Below are 24622 nucleotides of genomic sequence, written 5' to 3'. Positions count from 1 at the left end.
CCCGGGTAGAGAGGAAGAGAGAGAGAGAGAGAGAGAGAGAGAGAGAGAGAGAGAGAGAGAGAGAGAGAGAGAAAGCCAGGAGAGTTTGTCATGGAGCACAAAGGAAAATGACAGGGCAGACCTAGAAATGCCACCTGTGAGGAGCCAATAAGAGAGAGTCATGAAGTAAGAAGATGACAGCTGTGTTCCACCTGATTAGAGCTTGCCAGGTTTGTAAACTTAAAACTCAAACTATGCCGAAGTTGTTGCTTACTGTAGCAGTAGTTAGGCATGTGCTCCAGACATGTTCATAGAGGACAAATCTGGCATCTTGTTTTTGATCCCATTCCCTCTTTCTTTCAATCAATAAGAAGTGTCAGGGGCCCAAAAATAAAATCGTCATATACTAATTAGAAAACCTGAAATCTATTCAGCCCTGGGTCAATATGCAGGACATTTTCATGCCACGATCATATGTCATAATATATTGGATAAATTATAATAATTAATTAAAAAAAATGGAAATCATATTTATTTTCATTCATCACAATATATTAAACATAGGTGTGAATTTTTATTAATTTCACTACATTGATTTGAGTGAATGTTGCCATGTTTTCCACATCACTTTAAGAGATTTTTTTTTATTAAGAAAATGTTTTTAGTTTATTGAATTTATTTATTATTTATTAATAACTATGCCATTTTTTCTCCCCCCCCCCCCAAAAACATGTATTGGGAATATTGTTGTATATAATTTAACATGATTCAGTGATGTTTTTTGGTAAAAGTTGGTTTGCTGACCTACAAAATATAAAATTCTGTTATATAAAATTACAGAAAGTAGGATATTATCAAAATGTTTTAAGACAATGTTTTAAGTTAAAATAAACAAATCAATTTAAGTATATCAAATTAATTTCAAATTGACCCCCTCATGTAAGCTACAGTAACTCTCAATAAGCAACAATAAGACTAACTTTTAGATCTTTGTTCATCCTGTTAAATTATTGCCATTGTGTAAAATATAATAATAATAGTAATAATGCATTTATATATTTTAAGTGCCTGAACCTTGTTCTAGTATACCCTGATATCTAGAAACACAGTAATATTCATGTGCTACTGCATAACAGGAAAAACCTACCTACACCCGGCTGGATTAGGAGAAGAATCATGCAAAACAATCATGCAGAGTGATCACAAATGACTAGATCAGGCATGATTTTGAGGAAAACGGAAAGGAATAAAAAGAATCAGATTAGATGTGCTGACAAATCTGATTGCGCTGACATTTCTTTTTTTAAGTCTGGCTATTTTCCCACCCTAATCTCTCTTAAGTGCACTCTTCACTGTCTGGATTCACAGTGATTCAAGACACGGGCATCAAGCTGACACAATCTGGCAGGATATCTCAGAATACTGTACCGGATCACCTCTCACAAATTGTGGAAGAGTAGATCAATAGCCCAGAACCACAAAAAGCAACTTGAATACAAAAGAACAAACTGTGTAAAAGTCACAGCGGCAGAGTGAAAGGGCGTTAGGAGGTGATGCTGAGATCAGGTGACGGCTAAACATGATCTAATCCAATTAGTGACAATTAGTTAAAGTAGGATTACATGTCTGATTATCTAAGTGCATATATGAGGAGTGCTAAAGGAGAGACTGGAATTAATAGTGTGTCCTGTGGTGTGGCATGTTTCCAAATCAAAAACCCTGCAGGCGGCGGTGGAGCCTGATGCTATCAAAGAATGCGCACGCTGGAGATTTTCTTCTCTGGCTTCTGTCATTTCTGCTATTCTCCAAGCAGCCCATCAGAGCCAATCTGCACTGCTGTGGCCTCTTCATGGCAGATTGACTATGTAAATGAGGCCTGTGGAGAGCAGAGAGGCCCCAGAAGAATGGCGAACGGGGCCCGGAATACTCTCTTGCCGCGCAGGATACATTGGATGAGTGGAGAGCAGAACTTTATGAATGAGACAGACAAAAGTTTGGTGCAGTACCTGAGGCAGGGCCTGCATCACAGTGTCTAGCAGAGCTCGCATTCCCACGGCCATCTTGAGCAGCTTCAGCACTGAAAAAAGAGGAGAGACCGCTTACTGAATATATACATGAAAAGACAATTTCAAACATACAAATATAAAAGGAATACAATTTCAAATTCACTTTTTGTTTACCAGTGCACCTATTGTACAAGCGTACTTGTGAAAATTAAACAATTATTTGAAAGGGTATGAGGCAAAGTTTAAGTCTGTCAGTACAGTGTGAATTGGCTAGGGATTCACAGATATTAAAATTCTGACTGATACTGATAAGCTAATAATTGTTTTCACGTAATGGCCAAAAGACGGTCAGTATTAAAATCATACCACTTTTTTTTATAAATTAAAAATAAAATACAAAACAAAACCTGCTATTTAAATGCTACAAGTGAATTAGTAAGCATCACAACATTATGTACATTATGAAAATGAATATTAATTTTAAAGATCTGCTAAAACGGTTTTATTTAACTATTGATGTTTTAAATGATTAACATTAAGTGAGATGACAGAAAAATATGTGAAATATTACAATTTAAAACAAAATATTTTAAAATTTAAAAAAATATTTTAATATATTTTAAAACGTAATTTATTCCTGTGATGCCATAGCAGAATTTTTAAGCAGTCATTACTCCAGTCTTCAGTGTCACATGATCCTTCAGAAATCATTTAAATATGCTGATTTGGTGCTTAAGAATATTTCTTACTATCTGTGATAAAAACAGTTGTGCAATTATTTGAAATAGAAATCATTATACATATCATTACTTTTACTTTTTATCAATTTAATTTGCTTAAAGTACTAACTTCTTCCCAAAAAATAAAAAATAAAAAATGCTGACCCCAGTTCATTTAATGTATTACAAATAGGAGTAAAACTAAAATACACTTCTAATATTGACAAAGTGGCCTTTGAGAAAAAAATAAAATAGTAAAACCTCAAACTGTGACTCAACCTTTTAATAGAAAAAACAGCAAAAAATACGCACACAGTGGATGCACTTTTTCTTTAAATGTGGCCAGTGGAAACTAATTCTCATGTAATTTTCACAGTGGTCAGATCACAGAGCATGTTATTATTGGGGTCGTGCACTACACACACGGAGCTTTAATGATGTTGATGACAAGGCCTGCTGTGGAGGTTTGGTTAATTGCAATCATGGCCATAAGTGGATGATGCCTGTGACTTTCATTATGGGAATGTCTGAATGAGTCCAGGAAGAAATAGGCTGCGTATGCGTACACACACACACACACACACACACACACACTCACAACCTGATGAGAACACAAGACATCTGAGCAGGTGTGTTTGCTTGGCCATCTCTGTTGAGGGAATAATCAATAAAGACTCACCCAGCAGCTCTTTCATTAGAGGAAGAATAATTGTTCCAAGTAGACAAGCACCCCAGCTTCCCACACTGTGTGTGTTGTGAGCATATAAGCTTGTGAGTGTGTGTGTAAGAAATAAGTAGAGTGGCTGTGTGAACTGAATTTCTCATTACAGCCATCTGGACTCTTTCTAAACAGACTACGGCTTGTGCTGAGCAGTCTGTGAAACAACAGAGATCCCGAGGGTGACATACACAACCGGGTCTGATCTACTGAGGCTAACAGGCAGAGCGCTGAGAAGTGTAAACTTTTGCAGGGAAGAAAAATGGACCATGGTGGTACGAAGATAAGAAGGCAAAGAATACAAACCCCGAGCGATCCGCAGCACCCTCATAATGCGAATGATGGTGGGGTTGATGGGAAGGGAAGCGTTGACCTCGATTTCTTCCAGTGTTATGCCCATAATAGACAACAGAACAATGGCAAGATCCAACTGGTTCCACCTGCGTAAAGACACTCATTACATTAGTTATAAATAGCAATTAAATATGAATTATTAATAGTGAATAAAAGAGAGTAATGCTGCCTTCAAGTCATGTCAAAATGATCGTATTTATAAGATGTGCTCACATGAATGTTATATTTACTTGGGATAAAAACAATATTTAAGTTTTAATTTTTTATTATGATTATTATTACTTTTATGTTGATTTTACAACATATTTCAATTGTATTCATCTATACTGGATTAAATGAAATTAATTACATGAAATTATTCATTTTCATTTAAGAAAAATTGTTTATGTTAATGTTACAATTTACTGTATTTCAATCATATTTATTTACTCTAAATTAAATTAAATTAAATTATTTTTTTAAGTTTTATTTAAACAATAGTTTTACATTCAAACTATTAGTCAAAATGTAACTTTTAGTTATTGTAAAAAGTTACAATTTATTTAGTATACATTTTGTATACTGTTGATGAACAATTGTCAGATTGCCAGAAAATCTTACACATTTAGCTGGTTTATGAAGCAAAATTACACTCTCCATAATTCTCCACTGTTAAGTGCATCCTTTATTTGTTGTACCAGCTTTCTTTGCCACTAAAGAGAGAAATTTCATGTTTCTTTTTTTGTTGTTGTTGAAAAGAGAGAATGAAATATAAAATTGCCCAATGTGCTAATTTTCAAAATCACTTCAATATCACAGTATGATTTCCTCAAACTTCAAAGGACTTATCCTTACATATACTTAAAAATACACCAGGCAAGGTGTGCAACACAATTTCAAAAATGAAAAGCGATTTTGTGCAAACAACACTTATTTGACCCTGGATGTTACTTCTCTTTTCCAGCAGACTTCTCAGCATGTTCATCGTCTAAATATGGCTTCAAACTTTGTGGCTAACTTTAAATAACTCCCTCTGAGGATCAAATATAACACTGTCATGGGTGAGGTAGAGCCTAGAGCCTGTTTTAGGACACCTCAATTTTCTGGGGCCTGCAGCCACGAGAGGTGTTTCATTAGATATGTGGTGGAATTTAAGTCAAATGATTAATACAAAGCATTTCTACATTTTTCCCACCAGTTTTACTCACTAAAGGGGCTCAGTGATCAAAGCGTACTTCCATCCTCCATCCCTGCGAACTTGGAGTATGTTGCATGAAAGAGCTGATCAAAGTAATAGAAAGCCATTTCCAATGTTGTAAATCAATAAAACTCTTAAACCTTCACCTCCTGAACAGCATGTTCTGAAATGTCTAACAGTAGTTTCAACTCATGGGAGGGTCTATGGTGAGAGATTTGTTTTAAAATCATATCAATCATGTTGTGTCAAAGTTCTCATTAGTATGCAAATAGCTGCTTTACATTTCCTTACACATGGATTATGGATCTGGGAATACATTGACATGATATGCTCTTTATTACGCTATTGAAAGAAAAAAGCTGATTACATGAGAACTTCTAATGGCCTATCAACTTCAGTAAAGGGCCTAATCCCCATATTGACTGATTATTCAAAACTAATTAAAAGTGTAATGGATCATTCAGACTCTATATAGAACATATGTGTGGCCTACACATATGCTATGTATATTAAAAAGGTAGAATAAAGCATTTATCACTTCTTTGTTACTAACTTAGTAATAAATGGAATAAATACCATTTAGGATGCTTTCTCATTGTTTAAGCCCCAGGCAGTCTGAATTTGGATACTCAAGAGGGGTTTCTTTTACCAAAACCACAAGTGATCGAAATTCGGTTCTGGCTTTTCACCACAGACGCCAGTGCATTCAGCCCTCAATGTGCTTCTGACAGTCTGAGGCAAACCAAGGAATCTCAAAGCTGTGATATCATTTCAAAGGATGTGGCTTCAGGAATACTAACAAACCCTATTGCGTTTACACACAAAAAAATTATGCTGATAGGGATATTGGACCTCCATGGAAATGGATTTACTGTAAATTTGATTTGGTTTAGATCAGCTACCTCAAATGTAACTTTTGAGAGGGTCAAATATACTACCTATCCTTGAAGAAGCGGCGGAATCCAAAGGCAACAAGCTTGAAGACGGACTCTAGGACAAATATGATTGTAAAAATGTAGTTACAGATCTTCAGAGCCTCATCCAGGACCTGTTAAAACACAGAAGATAATGCAATAGTGAAAGTGCAGAACAAGAATGTATCCTCTCTTTCAGAAAATAAATTAATACACAAACTATAGGCCAAATGATGGCTGAATGAGTCATTCCATTATCAATAAGCAGAAAAGATGATGAGTTATAAAAGGTGGTCAGACTATCCCAAAAGAAACAACAATCATTAGCTGGCATCATCAGGGTCTGATAGTCATTGGACATTTCCAGGAGTCTGGCCTCTCCCTGTCCACCACACAGTAATTAAGGCCAGGCTAAGTGTGACGATGCACCAGAAAATCAATTGATTCTGTTCACGGAATGAGTGTGTAAGCGGTCAAAGCCTAGCAATCCCCTTTGCTCCACTTCCTCCAAGATTCTGCGGGCCACTGAGGCTCTAATTAAAACAGACTGCTATTTATAGCCACAGGTGAGGTCGCAGACCTCCATTAATGATGGGTGAAAACCCTGGGATGCGTTGTCTAACAGGAATAGTAAACACCAGTTTTGATTTAAGGAGAGATCTACCAACCAACTAACTAAATAAATATAAAACATTAAAATGATACATTATATTATAAAACATTTTAAAGTCCAATGTTAATAATGTCTAGTTTTATAAATTAAATAATAATAACTTTAAAACTTTCTTTGTGCTCTCTAAAAATAAATACATAAATACAAATAAATGAATAAATAATAAAAAAATGTTTTCTATTTTTCTAACTTCCTACCTTTTGAAAGAACCACAAAACAGTCCATTTTTATTTATAGTGGTCTTTTACCAGCAAAACTGACCTTTGTCATAAAGGAATGAATAAAGCACTTCAGAAGAACACACTACACCACCCAAATGATTAACAGAAATTCAGTCTAAACTCCCAGAGCATATCTGCTAACTCGTGTTATTGTTTTAGTCGTCTATTGAATATTCATGAATTGGCTCTGTAGTGTTATGCGGAAGGAAAAGACAGATGAGGGAATATGCATAAATTTCAGCGCATATACACTACAGTGTGGTTTATTTTGGTGAGGCATTACCCTCATAAGGTTTCTTCAGACACAAGCAATGGTACAAAATGTCCTGGAGCAGCACAATGAAAGTGCAAATAAGTATAATAATATAAAGATTAAGATTATATACTTACTGCTATGATATAATCAAAATGCGGTATAGCAAAATGAGTACATAAACATCAGCTGCCTAATCAGCAAATATTATGCAGAGCCATAATATGAGATAGCAGTGAGTTGAACTTAGAGGAACATTGTTTGCAATTACATAACAGGCGAGTTCATTTCCTTAATTGAATATCAACAAGCGCATGCACTCTCACTACTGGCACCACTGGCAAAGAGGTACCTTAGGTTGTTGGTAGTGCTCCATGGACATGGTGATAACATTGAGCCCGATGACAATTGTGATGAACAGGTCCAGATAGTGGCTGGTGCATATCTTGTGGATGAGAAGCCGTGTAGGTGAGTAATCGGAGTAATAGGGTTTACTCTGGGCTTCTGAAGAACCATGGGAACAGGGAGGAATCATGAAATAACAGTACTGAAACGAACATTGTTTTATACACACTCATGCCCACACTGAGAAAAGAGGAGGGAAAGAACCAGTGGGAAAGAGAAGAAAAGAGGTACAGTAGATCATACCCTGTGTGTATAAGTTCATTCAGAAATGAAAATTTACTTACTCATCCTCATGTTGTTTCAAACCTGTTTGACATAATTTCTTCTGTGGAACACAAAAGAAGAGATTCGAAAGGCTGTGCTGGCCGCTTTTTTCCATGAATTACAAATTACAAAGCTTTTAGTTTCTAAAAATGGTGCAAATGCATCATAAATGTGTCCATATGACTTGTCACATTTAAAGTTTTTGAAGCCTTATGATTGCTTTGTGTGAGGAATAAAGCGAATCAGTTTTAACCACTGCAACTGAATCGAGTCAATGAGTTAAACTTGAGAATCTGATCAGTTAAATTTGCAAAACAATTATTCGTTTTATGAACTGGACCATTCATAGTCTTCATTAAATCTTAACTTTTCAGGGAGTAATAACAAATTCAGCCCGATTAACAATAAGCCAATGTTATTCACTGCGACTGTATCATCAAGTCAGTGAGTTGAACTTGAAACTTGGAACTTGACTCATTTAAATTAGTTTTATGATCCGGATCATTCATTGATTTGACCCAAAATAATGATTCAAAAGAATGACTTATTTACAAATCTAAACCTTTCAGTGAGTAACAACATACTTGCATCCTGTTTCTCGCACAAAGCTATTGTATGACTTTGTACTTGTACTTGAAATATAGTGCTAAAGTTGTATGGACCACTTTTATGATACTTTGGTAATGGTGCTTTTGATAAGCTTGAAAAGCAAAACAGCCTTCAAAATGTCTGTTTGAATAGCACAGAAAAAAGTCATATTGGCCTTGAGCTAAATGAGGCTGAGTAAGTGACAATTTTCATTTTCGTGTAAACTTTTCCTTTAACTGTGATTATGTTTCTGTGGTCTGTCCCAAATATCAGATCAAAGGCAGAGGAGCCCAAAATGAGGGGCCAGGATGCCTGAGATCTGCTCACTCACAGACACCTCAACAAAACAAACTGACCTACTCTCATGGGTTTTCTAATGAGATTCCCTGAGACATAAAATAAACTCCATTCCGTTTGGACGGACTTGTGCATATGCTAGTTTTGCTGATCCATTTCTATACTTGTGATTTCTCTCTGTTGTTCGCTGAGGATGGAGAGGGCAGGAGGGATTGGCAGAGCAGCGGGGGGCCGGGGGGCTTATCATCTCAACACACAGGCAGGGCTGTGAGCGGCAGCTGTGTTCCCTGTGGTCCTGTCAACCCATTAGGCAGGCTTTTTTCTGGCATCAGCCACTGGACCAAAGCAACAGGTGCTGCATTCAACCTTTTCTTTTTTATATATAATGGTGCCACATCAGCAGTATTTGTTTAATCACATGGCTGCTCCCCACTGGATAGTGAATTTGAGCATGACTAATCAAGAACATGTCCAAATTATTTGCTTGTTAAAAGTGATGTGAGTAATGTTTTGGATGTTCATCTCAGTTTAACATGTAGAGATTCTATACGTAAGCCCTTGTCCATGTTTGCATGTTCTACACAGACTTTGTGTCTTTGTATTAGTGATGAGAACCAGTCACCAGTGTTATTTTAATTTTATTTATATACTTTGTTTTTATTAGAATTGTAAATTTTTTTGTGATTTTGTTTTCATTTGAATTTTAGCTTTAACAATTTTATGTGCTTCTGTCAATTTTATAATTTTTTAATATTTATATTCATTTTAGTTTTGTACACATAAACTTGTGTATTTTAAAATATTTTAAAAATAACTCAAACAGCCAAAGTAGCTGGAAATATTGTCTTGAATGTAAGTTACTTGATATTCACTTCTTGTTTATTTAATGTAAAAACAATTAAATAAATATCAATGAAAAACAATATCATGTTCGTATGATATATTTTCTACATGTCATATTTCTTAAATATGCATATGACGTATATGGGGTCACTCTAGTGTGAGTTCTCAGGATGAGATGCCAGCAGAACCGGTTCTGGGGTTAATTACCAAAGGAATCTTCTAGCCCATCTGGCTTTAATTCCGCTAATAGAAGCCATGCTCCTGGTGTTTTTAAATTTGCTGACTCAACATTACCTTTGCTTCATAATGTACAATTTATGAATCCTAAACGTCCAGACTTGGCTAATCTTTGCCATTTTGGTTGCTATTTATTTATTTACTTACCTTATTTATTGTTATTTTTTATGACTCCTAGGAACTAACAAAATCTGTGATGAGGTCAATGTTCTGCTCTTTAACCCTTGTGTTATAAATTAATTTATTTGGGCTGCAGACAAGAGTATCCAGGGGGCAGCAACCAAAACCGTTCACTGGGACGGAAAGTTGCTGTGTTGACTGCCCCAATTTAAGAGGTGCTCAATTACGGGGGACAGTTGGGATGTGAACAGGTGTATGTTCACAGCCTGGTTTTACAGTAGACAGGTCAGTTCCTATAAGACATCCCCACTCATCTGCTTCCCTCCTACCCTCTGTAGTGAGACGCTCTCCCTTTATGCACTTTCATTCAAAAAAGCTTGTAACGCTGGTGGGACAAAACTCAATTTTGATTGGCTCACATTGCTGATTCCAATCATACTAAGCACAATAATAATACTAATAAATCAGTGACAGAGGGAAAGCGGTCTCCATAACCAGATGTTTATATCTAATGAGTACTGCACTGAGTTTAATGAAAGGGCTTCATATCAGATGGCCTTTTGTGCCCCAACTAAAAAATATTTTAAAAAGTTGGGAGAAAGTGAAGCTTTTTGGCATCCTATTTATGGAAAATGGATTGAACTTTTGTTTCCTATTGGCAGCGGTGCCTCTCTGATGTCATGCCATTGCAATGAGTCCAGCTAATGTCCACATCAGCCAAATCAGCTTAAACAGAATTTAAAGTGAGGGAAAATGGATCAAAACTATTTTTAACCAATGCAAGAAGAATGAAATAATGGTGGAGAATGTGGGTCTTGGACCTCTCCATCTCTGTCTCTATTTTTGTGGCACAAGCTAATGATACCATGACTATGATTTAATGAGACATTCTTTGCTTAGATGGCAATTTTAGCCCGGTCCAATTCCATCTATGAATACATTTGAGAACAACGGCCAGATTATTGGGTGAAGCAATTGAAGGTTTTGGGCTGAATGATTCCACATTTGAATATAGCCACAAAACGCTGGTCGCTCACCAGTCTTGAACACGCTAACTGTAAAACTCAATGCAATACTCATCAGCCCCAAAAAGGAGGGTACGACAACAAATCTCTTGGCCTTTTCGTCCCACTGAGACTTCATGCTGGTCTTGAAGCTTTCAACTTGATTCTGGCTTTGCCGCAGCTCATGTGCACTTGGAGGAAAAAGCTCTTAAAAGAATTAGGAACTCTGGACCCCATAAAATGAAAAAATGAAAAAGTATACTATGAATAGATCCATCAAAAAAAAAAGTAAGATGCTGAAATATATAAATATAAGATAAACATGAAACCCCATTTACAGAATTTATCTTTGGGTAAATATCTAACTCAACTAACCATCTTTTAGGAGGTCCAAAGTCCTTTCAGGAAACATTTTAACAGTGCATAAGAGAGAAAAGATGTGGAAGGTGTCGATCCAAGACATGAACCATATAACAGCTAGTACCTCAGAAGCTAAGTCAGTTGGGAAATACAGACAAACTCTGATCCATTATCTACATAATTTGTACTACAAACACCATGAAATATAGCAAAATGGTTCATGATTTTGAGGGCCTGAAGGTGGACATTACTGATGTTCTGAAGGCTGACGTAGCCTTATAAAGCGATACTTGCAACTACACCACTGAGCAATGTGTTCGGGAAAGATCTGTCCATTATTCAGACTTCATGAGTCAAGTGGGGTGAAAGTCATGAGCACTGGGGAATTGTGGGCAGTGGGAGGACTAGACTGTTATTTAAAGGCAGAGCCAGAGAAAAATTCTAAAGCCTGCATGGCAAAATGTCAGACAAAAATAGAAAGGGGAAAAAACAGAGATGATAAAAACAGCCATCTGAAAGGGAAGGCAGCAAATTGCAGCTTCATTTGTTTTACGCTGAACGGTTTTTAATTGAGGCTGGTTTTACCCCCCATGGTCAATGAGTTGCTCCTAAAGTAACGAGTCGATGTCTGCTGGACATACTGCTGATGCACCCCGATGCAAAAATTAGTTTGGCAGAGACCCTGCACTTGTTCACTTTTTATTTGGCACAATATGCCAGCACACACCGAGTTAAAAACAACAGGAAATGACAGACTAAATGCCTGCTTAAAACAGGCAAAAGAGTGAAAAATAACAAGGAAGAGGAGAAATCGAAGGCAAACAATAATTATTATAAGAGAAAGAAATCTTCAATAATGGGAGGCCATGATAAAGAAAACACACATACACTAACTGACAAACATATACTGTAGGATAGATAGGGTGAGAAACACACAGACACACATAATATATCATGCTGGCAGACGTGGCAGACAAACCACACTTTCTTTCTGAGTCTGACTTGAGCAAGACGGGCCGTTTGAGATGGAGGCTGAATGGCAGAGGCTGGTGGATGGGCAACGGGGATGATGTGCAGAGAGCCGCAAGAGTGATGTCGTTCTATATTACTCAACATGAGAGATTAGCTAGAGTGCCTGACATATCTGACAATTCTAAAACAATGAATGTGTCACATCCGAGGTCATATGTTTGGTACGCGACAGTAAGTAAACCCTTGTTTATAACAGCAAAAGGAAAAATAATCCAATCCTTTTTCATCGTAAAACCTCCAAATGCAAACACTGTTAGTCCAGAGAGGGAGAGAGAGTAACTACATTAAAATAAAATAAAAATCTTTCTTTTATCACTCTCAGCTTGTGCTTTTAGAGCAATTCTGGAACTTGTTGCAACACTTTATGTTACTGTCTATACTTAGGATGAATGTTTATGATGTTGCCATCGGGAAGAAACTAACAAGTGACACAAAGCAGTGTAGATTTTCCACTAACATGCAACATTTTGTGACAAACAGTTTTTATGTCACATTGTATTGCACACAACACTTTACAGCCCAGCACAATACTCAAATGCACTTTTCTATAATGTTTATCTCTTGCATGTAGCACTGCAAAGTCTGATTGATTTAAGTGTACGGATTTGTACTGTAAAGGAACTGGATTAAAAATAAAGCTATTCATATAAATGTTAATTTAATGTTTAACACTGTATTTCCATAAAAAGCGATACTGAAATTATATTTATTATGAAAACTGCTTTACAAATCATTTGAATTAAGCATCTTTACACGTAAAAAAAAATCTAAATAAGTAAATATAATAAAACAATATTTTATTTAACATGACTTGTTCTCACAATATTTTTTCTCACACCATATAAAGGGTCTTTGTATGTGAAAAGAGGCAGTACACAGTTATAAAAAAATAGAATGACAAGCTACAGTTTTGAAGTAGCTTCCCCAACACAACTCTACGCGTTCGATAAAATCATCTGCTAAATGCATAAATCTGGCAATGGTTTTAAGGGATAGTTCGCCCAAAAATTAAAATTCTGTCATTAATGACTTACCCTCATGTCGTTCCAAACCCGTAAGACCTCCATTCATCTTTGGAACACAAATTAAGATATGTTTGATGAATGCTGAGAGCTCTCTGACCCTCCCATAGACAGCAATGTAATTACCACAATCAAGGTCCAGAAACGTAGTAAGGACATCGTTAAAATAATCCATGTGACACCAGGGGTTCAACCGTAATTTTACAAAGCTACGAGATTATTTTTTGTGCACAAAGAAAATCAAAACAATTACATTATTCAACAAATTGTCTCCTCCACGTCACCCTGGTACCATTTTGGAGAGTATCGACTGAATGTAAACAATGTATGCTGTTCTGTGTCAGCCACACCACATGGATACGTTTTCTACGTTGTTTACGCTTTGATCTGAACGAAAACAACGTATCCGAGTGGCGCAGCTGACACAGAACAGCATACGTTGTTTATGTATGTGATACTCTCCAAAATGGCACCAGGGTGAGGAGACAGAGGAGACGAATTGTTGAATAAAGTGTTTTTTTTTCTTTGGGCACAAAAAGTATTCTCGTAGCTTCGTAAAATTACGGTTGAACCCCTGGTGTCACATGGATTATTTTACCGATGTCCTTGCTACGTTTCTGGACCTTGATCATGGTAATTACATTGCTGTCTATGGGAGGGTCAGAGAGCTCTCAGAATTCATCAAAAATATCTTAATTTGTGTTCCGAAGATGAACAGAGGCCTTACGGGTTTGGAACGATTTCCATTTTTGGGTGAACTATCCCTTTAAGGTGCACTCACATTAGCAAAAATTCTGCAAACTTTTAAACCAAGCAGCTTTCTGTTGGTCAAAGCAGTGAATTTGTGTGCCAACTTGAACCCGCTGCGAAATCTGTGAGGGGAAATCTTTCGTCGAATTGTCCCTTCGCAAAAAGCCGCCCTCCTTAGTTACTGTTGCTATGTTCGACAAACAATGCTGCTCTTACACTACACATCCTGTTCTCACATAGTAAAAAAAACATTGCAGAGCAAAGAGGAAACTGACAACGCGCTGACAGACAAGACAGAGCAGGTTACTTCTGGTATGAAACAAGGTCTCAGCTTTCAAATTTTTTAAGAAATTCAAACAATAAATACAGTTTTGTGGCTCTTGAATGTGTCGTGACAGATCACTGTAGCGCCTCAGTTCAAGCGGCATGTGAATCGATTGTCTTTTCATATTTACTTAAGCTTTACTTAAGTTTATTTAAGCACAAAATAAACATGAATGAACATCAGATCGTATTGTATTTCAACCACGGAAAGATGTCAATACACATCATTTTTAAAGTTTATGTCCACCAAAGTTAATCTACTTTGTCTGATTTTTTGTCGGGCAAGATGGCGGCTTCGGCATTATGATTGGTCAGATCGCCTGTCAATCAAGCTTTTTGCTAACAGTCAATTGCATGGATTCCTATGAAAATTACTGGTTTTCACCCACAAAAATTTGCAGAACAATGGTAAATGTGTCTGCAACTTTACTGATTCTGCTAAAACTAACATAATCTACAAGACCAATCACATAAATATCATATAATCACCCCATCGATATATACATTTTTCAAACACAGATCACTTGTACTGCTCAAGTGCTGCTACTTCAGCAGAATATCTTTACCTCTTCCCCTGTTATTTTCTTTCTATAGCTCACATGGCTTGCTTAACCACCCAGACAGCGTTACATCCCTCTCTCGGCTGGTATTTGTCAAGCCTCCACTCCTACAACATGACAAACAAGCCAGCCGTATCAGTACACAACTCTAAGAGGTTACAAAAATATCATGTAGCACCAAGAGGCTACAACAACTCTCTCGCAGAAGATACTTTTAACTCCGTTTTCTATCTATTCAGTTAATAAACCTACTCCCTACTGAATGAACCATGAAGACCTATAAAGAGATTAGGTGCACTTCTTGCCAAAAGGCATTAGTCTGCTGAAATGTAGGACACTGTGTGCATTTTAAATCAGAATCAAACTCCAAGTTGGATGTTTCTTGTACCCTTACATGAGGTAGCAGAATATTTCTGTTAATGAGTTTTTATTTATATACAGTACATTTTAGGATGGAAACATGGGCTTTATAAAAACCCACCCATGCATTTCCTAATCACAAACTGCATAAAGCACGTGTTATATCCAACTGTAACTCTATTAGAAAGTCAAGAGAGCTTATACACTAACTATCTAGAGGTAAAGGATCACATCTTGACATATATCGGAGCAAAAGTAACTCTTTCAGCTGAAAACTTTATGCCATCTGTTCAATTTGGGGGGCTGTTGCTTGCCCAAGTTACATAAAGAAGACTTTGAGTCATTTTCACTTGCAGTAGGAAGAAAGGAAATGGTGTTTGGAGCTGCCAGGTTACATAAGCGACCGTGCTGCCTTCTGCTGCCAAGAGGGGAGGTTACACGACACTTAGTAATTTCATTTTCGCCCTCTGTCACTCGCCGTCTCATCGCTCCCCCAGTAACAGTCGAGAGACTATATACTTGCCTGCTAGAGATTAAAAGAAAAATTGGTGGGTTATCTCCAGTTCTACATGGGTGCATAAAGACAAATTAAATAAATGCTGATATTATATTCTTCGTTAAGGCGTATTTGCTATCAGGGGCAAGTTTTTCAAGGTAACTGTAGATTCTGTGCATGGAACCCAATGAACATGCCTGCAGAACCACAGAATTAGAACATCCATCCTGAATTTCTCACACCATATAAAGGGTCTTTGTATGTGAAATAAAAATATAGCCAGTATACAGTTATAAAAAAATATAATGGCAAGCTACAGTTTTGAAGTAGCTTCCCCAACACAACTCTACGCATTCTATTAAATCATCTGCTAAATGCATAAATCAGGCAATGATTCCCATCTGGCACATCCCAGTTCATAAATTACATATTTTAACTAATCTGATTGCGCTTTAAACTATGAATAAGAATGTAGTAATTTCTGCTTTGTTTATTACATTTTTCGTGTTTAAATACATTTAGCAGATTTCCCAACAAAATCAGGACAGAAAAGGTAAAATGGAAAAATGTCAGGGTCATTCTCAAAATAAAAAAGAAGAAAAACAAAACCCCCGACCATACAAAAAGGAGTTTTGTAAACTAACAATACAGTCATATGGTACGCAACTTTTCACATTTACAGTAAATTTATTCAGTTTGTTTTGAGTTAAGCAGCAAAGATAAACAAAATAAATAATACAAATATTTAAAAAGATTATTTCTTATTTCAAGTAATTTTTATACTTGATATCCTGTTTTTCCTTGCCACTCTTGCCTTTGGCTTGCTCACTGGGGGGTTGTCTAGCACTGCTTTTTCCCCTTTTATCTTATTTATTTTTCTATTTTCTGTAAAGCTTCTTTGCAAAAATATGCATTGTACAAAGCACTATGCAAATAAACTGAATTAAATATTAAGAAGAATCCATACTTCAGCATTTAGTAATTTTTCCAATCCCACTGGAAAAGGTAATTTACCTTTAAATTATTAATTATTAAATTATTTTTTTTTAAATTATTAATTATTATATGATTATTATTCATTTTCATATAAAATATTTTTTTTATTAAAACGGAATACTCTCATGAATGTGTATCTAAGTCTGACACAGAAGAGAAGAAAAATTGTTGAATAAAGTCATTATTTTGTTTTCTTTGCACACTAAAAAGTATTCTTGTAGCTTCATAACATTACAGTTGAACCACTGATGTCACATGGGCTATTTTAACGATGTCCTTGCTATCTTTCTGGGCCTTGAACGTGTCAGTTGCGTTGCTGTCTATGCAGCAACTCTCGTATTGCATTAAAAATATCTTAATTTGTGTTCTGAAGATGAACAAAGGTCTTACAGGTTTGGAACGACATGAGGGTGAATGATTAAAGACAGACTATTCATTTTTGGGTAAACTATCCCTTTAAAATATCTATGAAATGTCAAGTCATTTCTTACGATTAAGAATAAGACAAGATATTAACAAATACATACTGACAGCTTTTTTTGAGAGAATTCAAAAATCCAATGTTTTGAAAGTCAAAAAGTCAACATCTTTTTATAAGGACCCATCTGTAGCTTCTGTTTATGCTTATCAATGAGGCACCGTCCTGATTTTGAATGGATGATTGAAAATGCAAACATCCCTCGATTGTAGCAGGATAAGAATTATTACTACGCTGCAGCCTAAAAGGACATATACTTGTAAATCAGATATGCTACATAATCAAGGACACCTCCAAACGATATGCCTTGTTAATACAGTGTGTCCGGGCAAACTGCTGGCAGGACACATTTCTGATGAGGCACCTCAGAGAAGGGCTAATAAATGGTGACTGGGGGAGGACACAGGTAGAGGAGAGGCAGATGGTTTCAGCCCTACTGCAGCGTGATATGATTAACCAGCCCTTTGATCCCATACACGAGCATACAGCAGTGACGGCAGTCCAACAGGAGGGGAACAGAAGCTAATCGAGAGAGACAGACTGGCAGGAGGTAACACCCCCACCTCTCCTAAACACAAACCCAAAACAGAATGATAAAATATGCTGAGGCTCACTGTAACTGGATCGTCAACTAATTAACACATCGTCTTCTAATTGGAAGGAAAATGGAGCCTGTCATTTTTTTATCCTAAGTGCGATGACATAACTCAATCATAGTGCGAACAATGTTGACCATGCAACTGTGAACCGTGTTTAAAACGTGGAAAAGTGTGATCATCCATACACTCACGACAGCATATGCTAATCAACAGTTATACCTATCAGCCTAATCTGTAGAGCTCTCATGTTAGCATTTATAAGCATATACAGCTTTATAAACAATATACCAAACACATTTGAAGTGCATTCACTGTTTTTGTTTATTTGTTTTCGCTTATTCATCTTGGACTTTATACTGACTCCTCCTGGTGTGGATTCATTACTTTGTTTATTAGCGTAGCTGTGTATGCACATTTTCAACATAAAAGAGATGTTCATGTCTACAATACTCTATTTTTACACATTGCTATGGGCAAATGTATAATAATGATCACATTAGTAGTTTTTTATGGAGTCTCCAAAAACACTGGTGATAAAACAAAAATTAAAGGGTTTTAAAATGCATAATTGAGAAAGAGGAAAGATAGATGTTTTGCAAGAACATTAGGGGAATGGGGCAAAGAGAGACAAAAGAAAGTTGGAAAGAGAGAGTTGGAAAGAAAGAGAGGTAGAGAGGAGAAAAGGAAAGGGGTTCATGAGGGAGCTCTTGTTCACAGAGGCAGAACACAGACAGAAGGGAAGAGATAAGAGACTCTCAGCTACACTGAAAACAACATGGGTAAACATGTTCTATGCACAAAAATATTCCGCTTTTTGTGTTATATAACTGACAATTTTTATTTATTTTTTTATTTTAAAAAAGAACTGTCATAGGCGTTTGTTTCTGTACAGCAGATCAAACTTTGGGAGGGGAGAGGACCCGAAAAATATATATAAAATAATAAATAAAATAAAATTACATTTCATTCAGGTTTCATATGGCTAATACTAGGGCTGCAACATTTAACTGATAACATCTAGACAGCATTTTTTTGTATCATTATAAACTTTAATGTTGCTTTTGATCAATTGTGATCAAAGTTTTGAATGGTCTTGTACAATTTACTGATATACTGTTATAATGTGAGTACTTCTGTTATGCAAAACAGCAAGTCCTAAGAGTGAGAAAGTGTTCATGCGTCACTATTACAGTTATATTTTCATGACAGACATCAAATTTAGGTTTCAAATTGTCTGTAATTGAAGCATGAAATGCTTCAAAAGTGAAAAAGGAGAAAAGCAGGCGTAATGAATTAAAACAAAATTTTAGATAAAAAAAAAAAAAATTATATTATAAACTTTTTTTGACCATATTTGCTCAATCATAAATAATCAAAATAGTTGTTAGTTGCAGCCCTAGCTTATACATTCCAATACTTCAGTACTGTACCAAAAAAATCTTGTATTATACCCTCTTATATCCAAAACAAGCCAGCTGTACTCAAATTACTGTGTCAAATAAAATCACATAAAGCAGCCCATTATAGCAACATTTCCTTAAGTCAAAGTGGAACAAGTGTGCCATACAAACATTTCACTCACGCAAGTCACAAATGAGTATTAACACGTCATGCAGCCTCTGAACAACAGCAAGGTGTGTTGTGGTGTTGTGTGTAGCATGTCAGTAACTTTGAAAACAGCGTTATGGGGCAACACCACAAAACGAAGTGAATCACTACGCCACAACACCAAACCGATGAGAAAACTCTGAAGCAGACAGATCAATAAAAGCTAAAGACATTAACAGCGATACTCTTCCCTTCGAACAGTCAGCCACAGTGCGTCACATTGGGGGCAACATCGAGAGATCGGACATGTGATACCACCAGAGCACTTACTGCAGGCTGAGGTGAGTTTATCAAGATCTAGAACCATATTAAAAATGACATTTGCGGTTTTTCTCTCCCTTTCTCTCTCTATCCATCCCCTGTGTGAGCTTGAGGCTGGGCTGGTGATGAGGTGTGGAAAAACCGGACATACACACTTCCACAGACAATTCTTGTGTGGTCAGATCAGATCTGATGAGGTGAGAACATGGCGCTGATGGTGCCTTCCCACCCGGTGTCCCTCTCCCACCCTCGTCCCAAAACCACCACCACGGTGAACACATAGACATGCCATAAGCAATCTGTACCTTGTGTGTGATCGGCACTGGACCAACTGACACCAGTCAGCATTACATCTAGAAGAACGAAACCATGTTAATCAGGTAGGGCAAGCAAAGAAACCGTCAAAGGAGCTGAAATAGGATGGATTTTCTGGGAGAATATGCCGGTGGGCGTTCCAATTATTCTGAGTCCAAAATAACCCTGTTGTTATGTGTAAAACACTAATACTAAATCTATTTATCCCGGCTGTTCGAGCCCTACATTATTAGTCCTAGATTGTTGTTCTTGAAATACTTTGTGGATGGAAATGTCTGGCAAACAAATAACTTTTCACTTTTTCAGTTAATGATACCAACAAGTTCACCTGAAAGGAACCACAACTTTTCCGCTCAACTTTTTATAGCAAAAGTCCACAAAGTTACCTCAGGATATTTAGATATTACGTTCAAAAAGAAGTTTCAAAATATTAATCAGGCCAGGCAAAGCTGACATACGGTTTGGTTTAATCCCATTTCCACCCCGGAAACCTGACACATCCCGTCAAACATTCACACCTACGGAAAATTAAATCGGTAGCAAAAAGAAAAGATGAAGCGAGGTAAAATAAAGCACCTTTTCCTCTCCAGCTAAAACTGATGGCGTGATAAAGCGCTATAAAACAAAGGACACGCTAATCAGCTAATGCGCAAATCAAATATAGATATTCATGAGAAACTATGGTGTGACAGTACATTTAGAGAAGACTAGATTTGACCTTTGAACTGAGATAAGATGATAAAGTACCAATAATGAGACTAGCTTTGTTTGCCTTGCATGAGTTTTAGTCTCTGATCTCGTGGTCTGACTCAAACGTTATAGTTTATAGATCACTTATTTACATCTGTATTTCTCAAGGGCTTAAAAAAAAGAAAAGAAGATTCCCATTGTTAACTGTAAAGATCAAACATGCTGGACCAATGTCCAAGCCAATGTCCAAACAAGGGCTAGCATCCACACGGAGATTCTCAATGACGTTGTTTTAATGCTAACGGCTTGTGCTGAAAATAGCAGGCAGTGGAACCAAAAGAGAAGGTCATTAACACCACGCCGTGCATCCTGGGTAGCATCGGAGCAGGCATCTGATGGATGTAACCAATTTGAGTGGGACAAGATTTTTATTGACTTCTCAGACTGCACTGCCCTACATGCATGAGAGGAGGAGGGTGGGCAGAGCCCTGGGGCAGGGGTCCACCGCACACCCTGCTCTCTCAGTAAGCAGATCACCATGCAAGCCATGGGACATGCTCTAGAGACGTTCCCAGGCAAAAGGGGGGCAAGCCGGGGAGGGGCAGATTCCTAGCTAATTACGGGCCCGAGCATCTCATTCCTCATATGCCAGTCACTAATTAGCATCTAATTTAGCACGCGGTCAAATCAAAATGATCAAGCAGGACTCAGAAAGGTGTGGAAAGGCTACCGACCAGCTAGCTCCTTCTCCTTACTCCTTCTTTTTTTCTCCATGCGTTTAAGGCGCTTCTCCTCGCGCAGTTTGGCTTCTTCGGCCTCCTGGTGCCGCCGGCACTTGTGAAAGTTCTCGACCACCACGCCGACGAACATGTTGAGCACGAAGAAAGCCACGATCAGCAAGAAGGAGATGAAAAAGAGCAGCATCCATGGGTTGTAATTCATGATGGGCTACAACACAGAAAAACACAACCCGGATTAATGTACAGAGTGCACACTAATGTACACAAATGAATGCTTAGGCTAATTATAATTTAATTTAAATTGTAGCGACAGATTTGATTTATTTAATTAGAATTTAATATTAAACAATTTTCTTTATACAAACCAACATACACTATATCAATTGCTGGGTCGGAGGTTAACAGCCATTACACACACACACACACATATTTATATATATATTTTTTTATTTATATATAATATAATTCAATATAATACCAAGAAAATGTTCTTTGTAAAAACCAATATATCAGTTGCTGAGTCAGGTCCCCAGGAGTAAGTTACAGCCATGTTCAAGATGATGATGCTGGAGAATTGGGACATCAATAACATTTCAGTTCAAAGGTCTGTCCTACTGGGCACCCGAAAGATGCCTGCCTCTAGGCTAGATTAAGCGTTCTGTGTGCAATGGTGAGGCACAGGCCACACGGCATGAATTTGAAGAAGAGATATCTGTTCCAATTCAAACACATAAAGGCCTTGGCTAGGACAAGGGCTGGGCTCTGTTCAAATAGAGCAGAATAATTTCAGGAGCCTACAGCCAGATATGAGGCATGGAGACTTCCTTTTCAGGCAAAAAATCCTATATTTTATTACTCAAATTAATTCAAAATTATTCAAAAATTCAAACTGTATTAAATAAAATGGACATTTGGAAGAAGAGTGTAAAATCAAAAAGATCTGTTGAATGGACAGTAAGGAGCTTGACAGAAGAACTGATGAATGGAAAAGCCATTTTTTTGAAGACAGTATTGGAATGCTGACCAATGATTTTTCAGCTCTGATTCAGTTCATAGAGTTGTCCAATCAGAGTTTGCAGCTATCAGAGAATGCGAATGACATTCACAGTGACCCACTTAAACAAGGTTGCCACACTGTCCACAGTGAATCCACAAGCATGAAAATCTGTATAAATATTATTACAATAAAATGTTATGCAGGTAATAGGAGATTCTGATACAGTCAATACCTGCTGATCGACACCAACAGCATCCAGTCCGTCGTACATTATGTCCACCCAACCGTCTTTGGAAGCCAGAACAAAAAGGGACATGAGGGCCTTGAGGGAGGTGAGAGATGATAAAAAAAGGTTAAAATAAATCTTCGACCTCAGTGGCTACATTTGACTTTGAAAATGGGATGAAACCATAACGGATTCTTTTCAAATTGAAAGTGGCATTACCAGTCGCTTGCAGGTACGTCTAAAAGAGCATCTTGAGACAGAGCGAATGTTTGTGTAACCACTGCCAGGTTAAACGCTTACCTGCCCAAGGTTATCAAAGTTGTACTTGTGCCTGAGCCATTTGTAGTTAGCCTGGAGGCAATCAGACTTGTTGGTGATGTTCCTAGGATCCTCCCCCTGACACACAAAGAACTTTCCTTTGAAGAGCTGTGAGGAAAAAGCAAATTTATCAGCTCACAACCAACCTTCCTTTTCTCTGCGAGAGATCTTTTGAAATACCACACATTTCAACCACTACGATAGATATCATGTGTCTTGAGAAAATAAACAGAAATACATACATACATATTGGATATATATTGGAAGAAGAAGAGGTTGTGAAATTCAAAGTTTAAATTTCAATTATATAAAAAAGTCCATGTTACCAGAACTGCACATTTACTAATTATATTAATTATTTAAAAATACGTTACAACTTCATACAAGATGGTTATATGTCTCCATTATTGAAAGTCCAGTATGACTGCTTAGTGAAAACCATACAAGGACAGAGTCAATGTTACACATGACACATCGTACAGGCACAAAGAGCACATGCATCTTTTCCTGGAAGAATAGAAGATAAATTACATCGGCGTTCCCCTACGGACTTATGTAAATTGTGGAAGTATGGAAAACAGAGCATTTTAATCATAGTCAAATTATTCAGCTGTGGGCAGGAAGAGTATGTTTCAAATTTACAGAAATGACAGAAAATCATGTATTCGTTCTGTGTACTACCTCTTTCTCTCTCACTAAAAGTCTTAAATGCAATCTTGTGGATTAAACACACAGAGCTGTCAAATGTTATGTTACTTTATATATGATGGTTTCTTAGAAGGAATTACTACAACTAATCCCTAGTTAAGACTGGCTTTTACTTTAATAGTCTGATCTAAGCAAGAAGTATTAGGCTATATCAACTATATAATTGTAAGGTAGCAGTTCTAACTTCCCTACTAAAAAATTGAGCTAAAACTGGCCTAAACTGGTTTAAGATGGCTTACCATGCTGACCAAGCTGAAAAGTGCTCAATGCCTCTCTCAAACGACCCATTTTACCATCAGAAAACCATTTTAAACTGGTTTACACTTGTGATTTCTGCAGGGTTATGCTGTTTTGTACTTACCTGAACTCCCAAGATGCCAAAAATAATGAAAAAGGCACAGCAGATGACGACAATGTTCCCGATAGGCTTGAGGGATGACATCAGTGTCTCAACAACCAGCTTCAGTCCTGGAGCTCTGCTGATCACTCTGAAAATCCAACATGAGAACAGATGTTTAACTTGCCTGGAGGTTCTCAGCTGGTTTTTGCTTCAGGACCATGATTTTACATTTGAAAATCAAGAGGCAACTCAACACAGAAAACACTTTCTCAGGAAAAACAAACAAACATTTGACAAAATTACTTATTTTGTATATTATTATCGCGTTACATAACTATATTTTAGGGCTGTTAAAGGGCTGTGTATATTTATAATGTATATATAAATACACGCACACACAATGTATATATATATATATATATATATATATATATATATATATATTAGTGCTGTCAAACGATTAATCGCAATTAACCGCATCCAAAATAAAAGTTTTTGTTTACATAATGCGTGTGTGTGTACTGTGTATATTTATTATGTATATATAAATACACACACATGCATGTATAAATGTAAGAAAAATATGTTATGTTTATATATTAAATATACACATATATTATGTAAACAAAAACTTTTATTTTGGATGCTTGACACATATACACACACACAC

At 36.8% G+C, this 24622-nt stretch overlaps 1 protein-coding gene across 3 annotated transcripts in view; it reads right to left on the bottom strand.

Moving 5' to 3' along the window:
* Positions 1 to 24622, bottom strand: part of cacna1g (calcium channel, voltage-dependent, T type, alpha 1G subunit) — a 161814-nt gene that overhangs the window by 34106 nt on the left and 103086 nt on the right. The window contains exons 21-29 of one of the 3 annotated variants that reach the window (XM_016234763.1): positions 23974 to 24100; positions 22887 to 23012; positions 22593 to 22682; positions 21379 to 21571; positions 19924 to 19971; positions 7367 to 7518; positions 5892 to 6001; positions 3729 to 3862; positions 1986 to 2056 (exon numbers count right to left, since the gene is read on the bottom strand). In XM_016234763.1, coding sequence (XP_016090249.1) covers positions 1986 to 2056; positions 3729 to 3862; positions 5892 to 6001; positions 7367 to 7518; positions 19924 to 19971; positions 21379 to 21571; positions 22593 to 22682; positions 22887 to 23012; positions 23974 to 24100 — 1051 coding nt within the window. Of the gene's footprint in view, positions 1 to 1985; positions 2057 to 3728; positions 3863 to 5891; positions 6002 to 7366; positions 7519 to 19923; positions 19972 to 21357; positions 21572 to 22592; positions 22683 to 22886; positions 23013 to 23973; positions 24101 to 24622 lie in introns of all 3 variants that reach the window. The other 2 variants (XM_016234764.1, XM_016234765.1) reach the window with 2 other exon arrangements.

Source organism: Sinocyclocheilus grahami, unplaced genomic scaffold (genome assembly GCF_001515645.1).
Source record: "Sinocyclocheilus grahami isolate Dianchi unplaced genomic scaffold, SAMN03320097.WGS_v1.1 scaffold457.1, whole genome shotgun sequence".
Taxonomy (NCBI): domain Eukaryota; kingdom Metazoa; phylum Chordata; class Actinopteri; order Cypriniformes; family Cyprinidae; genus Sinocyclocheilus; species Sinocyclocheilus grahami.
Note: the sequence above shows the minus strand (reverse complement) of the source record. Positions and strands in the feature narration are given on the sequence as shown.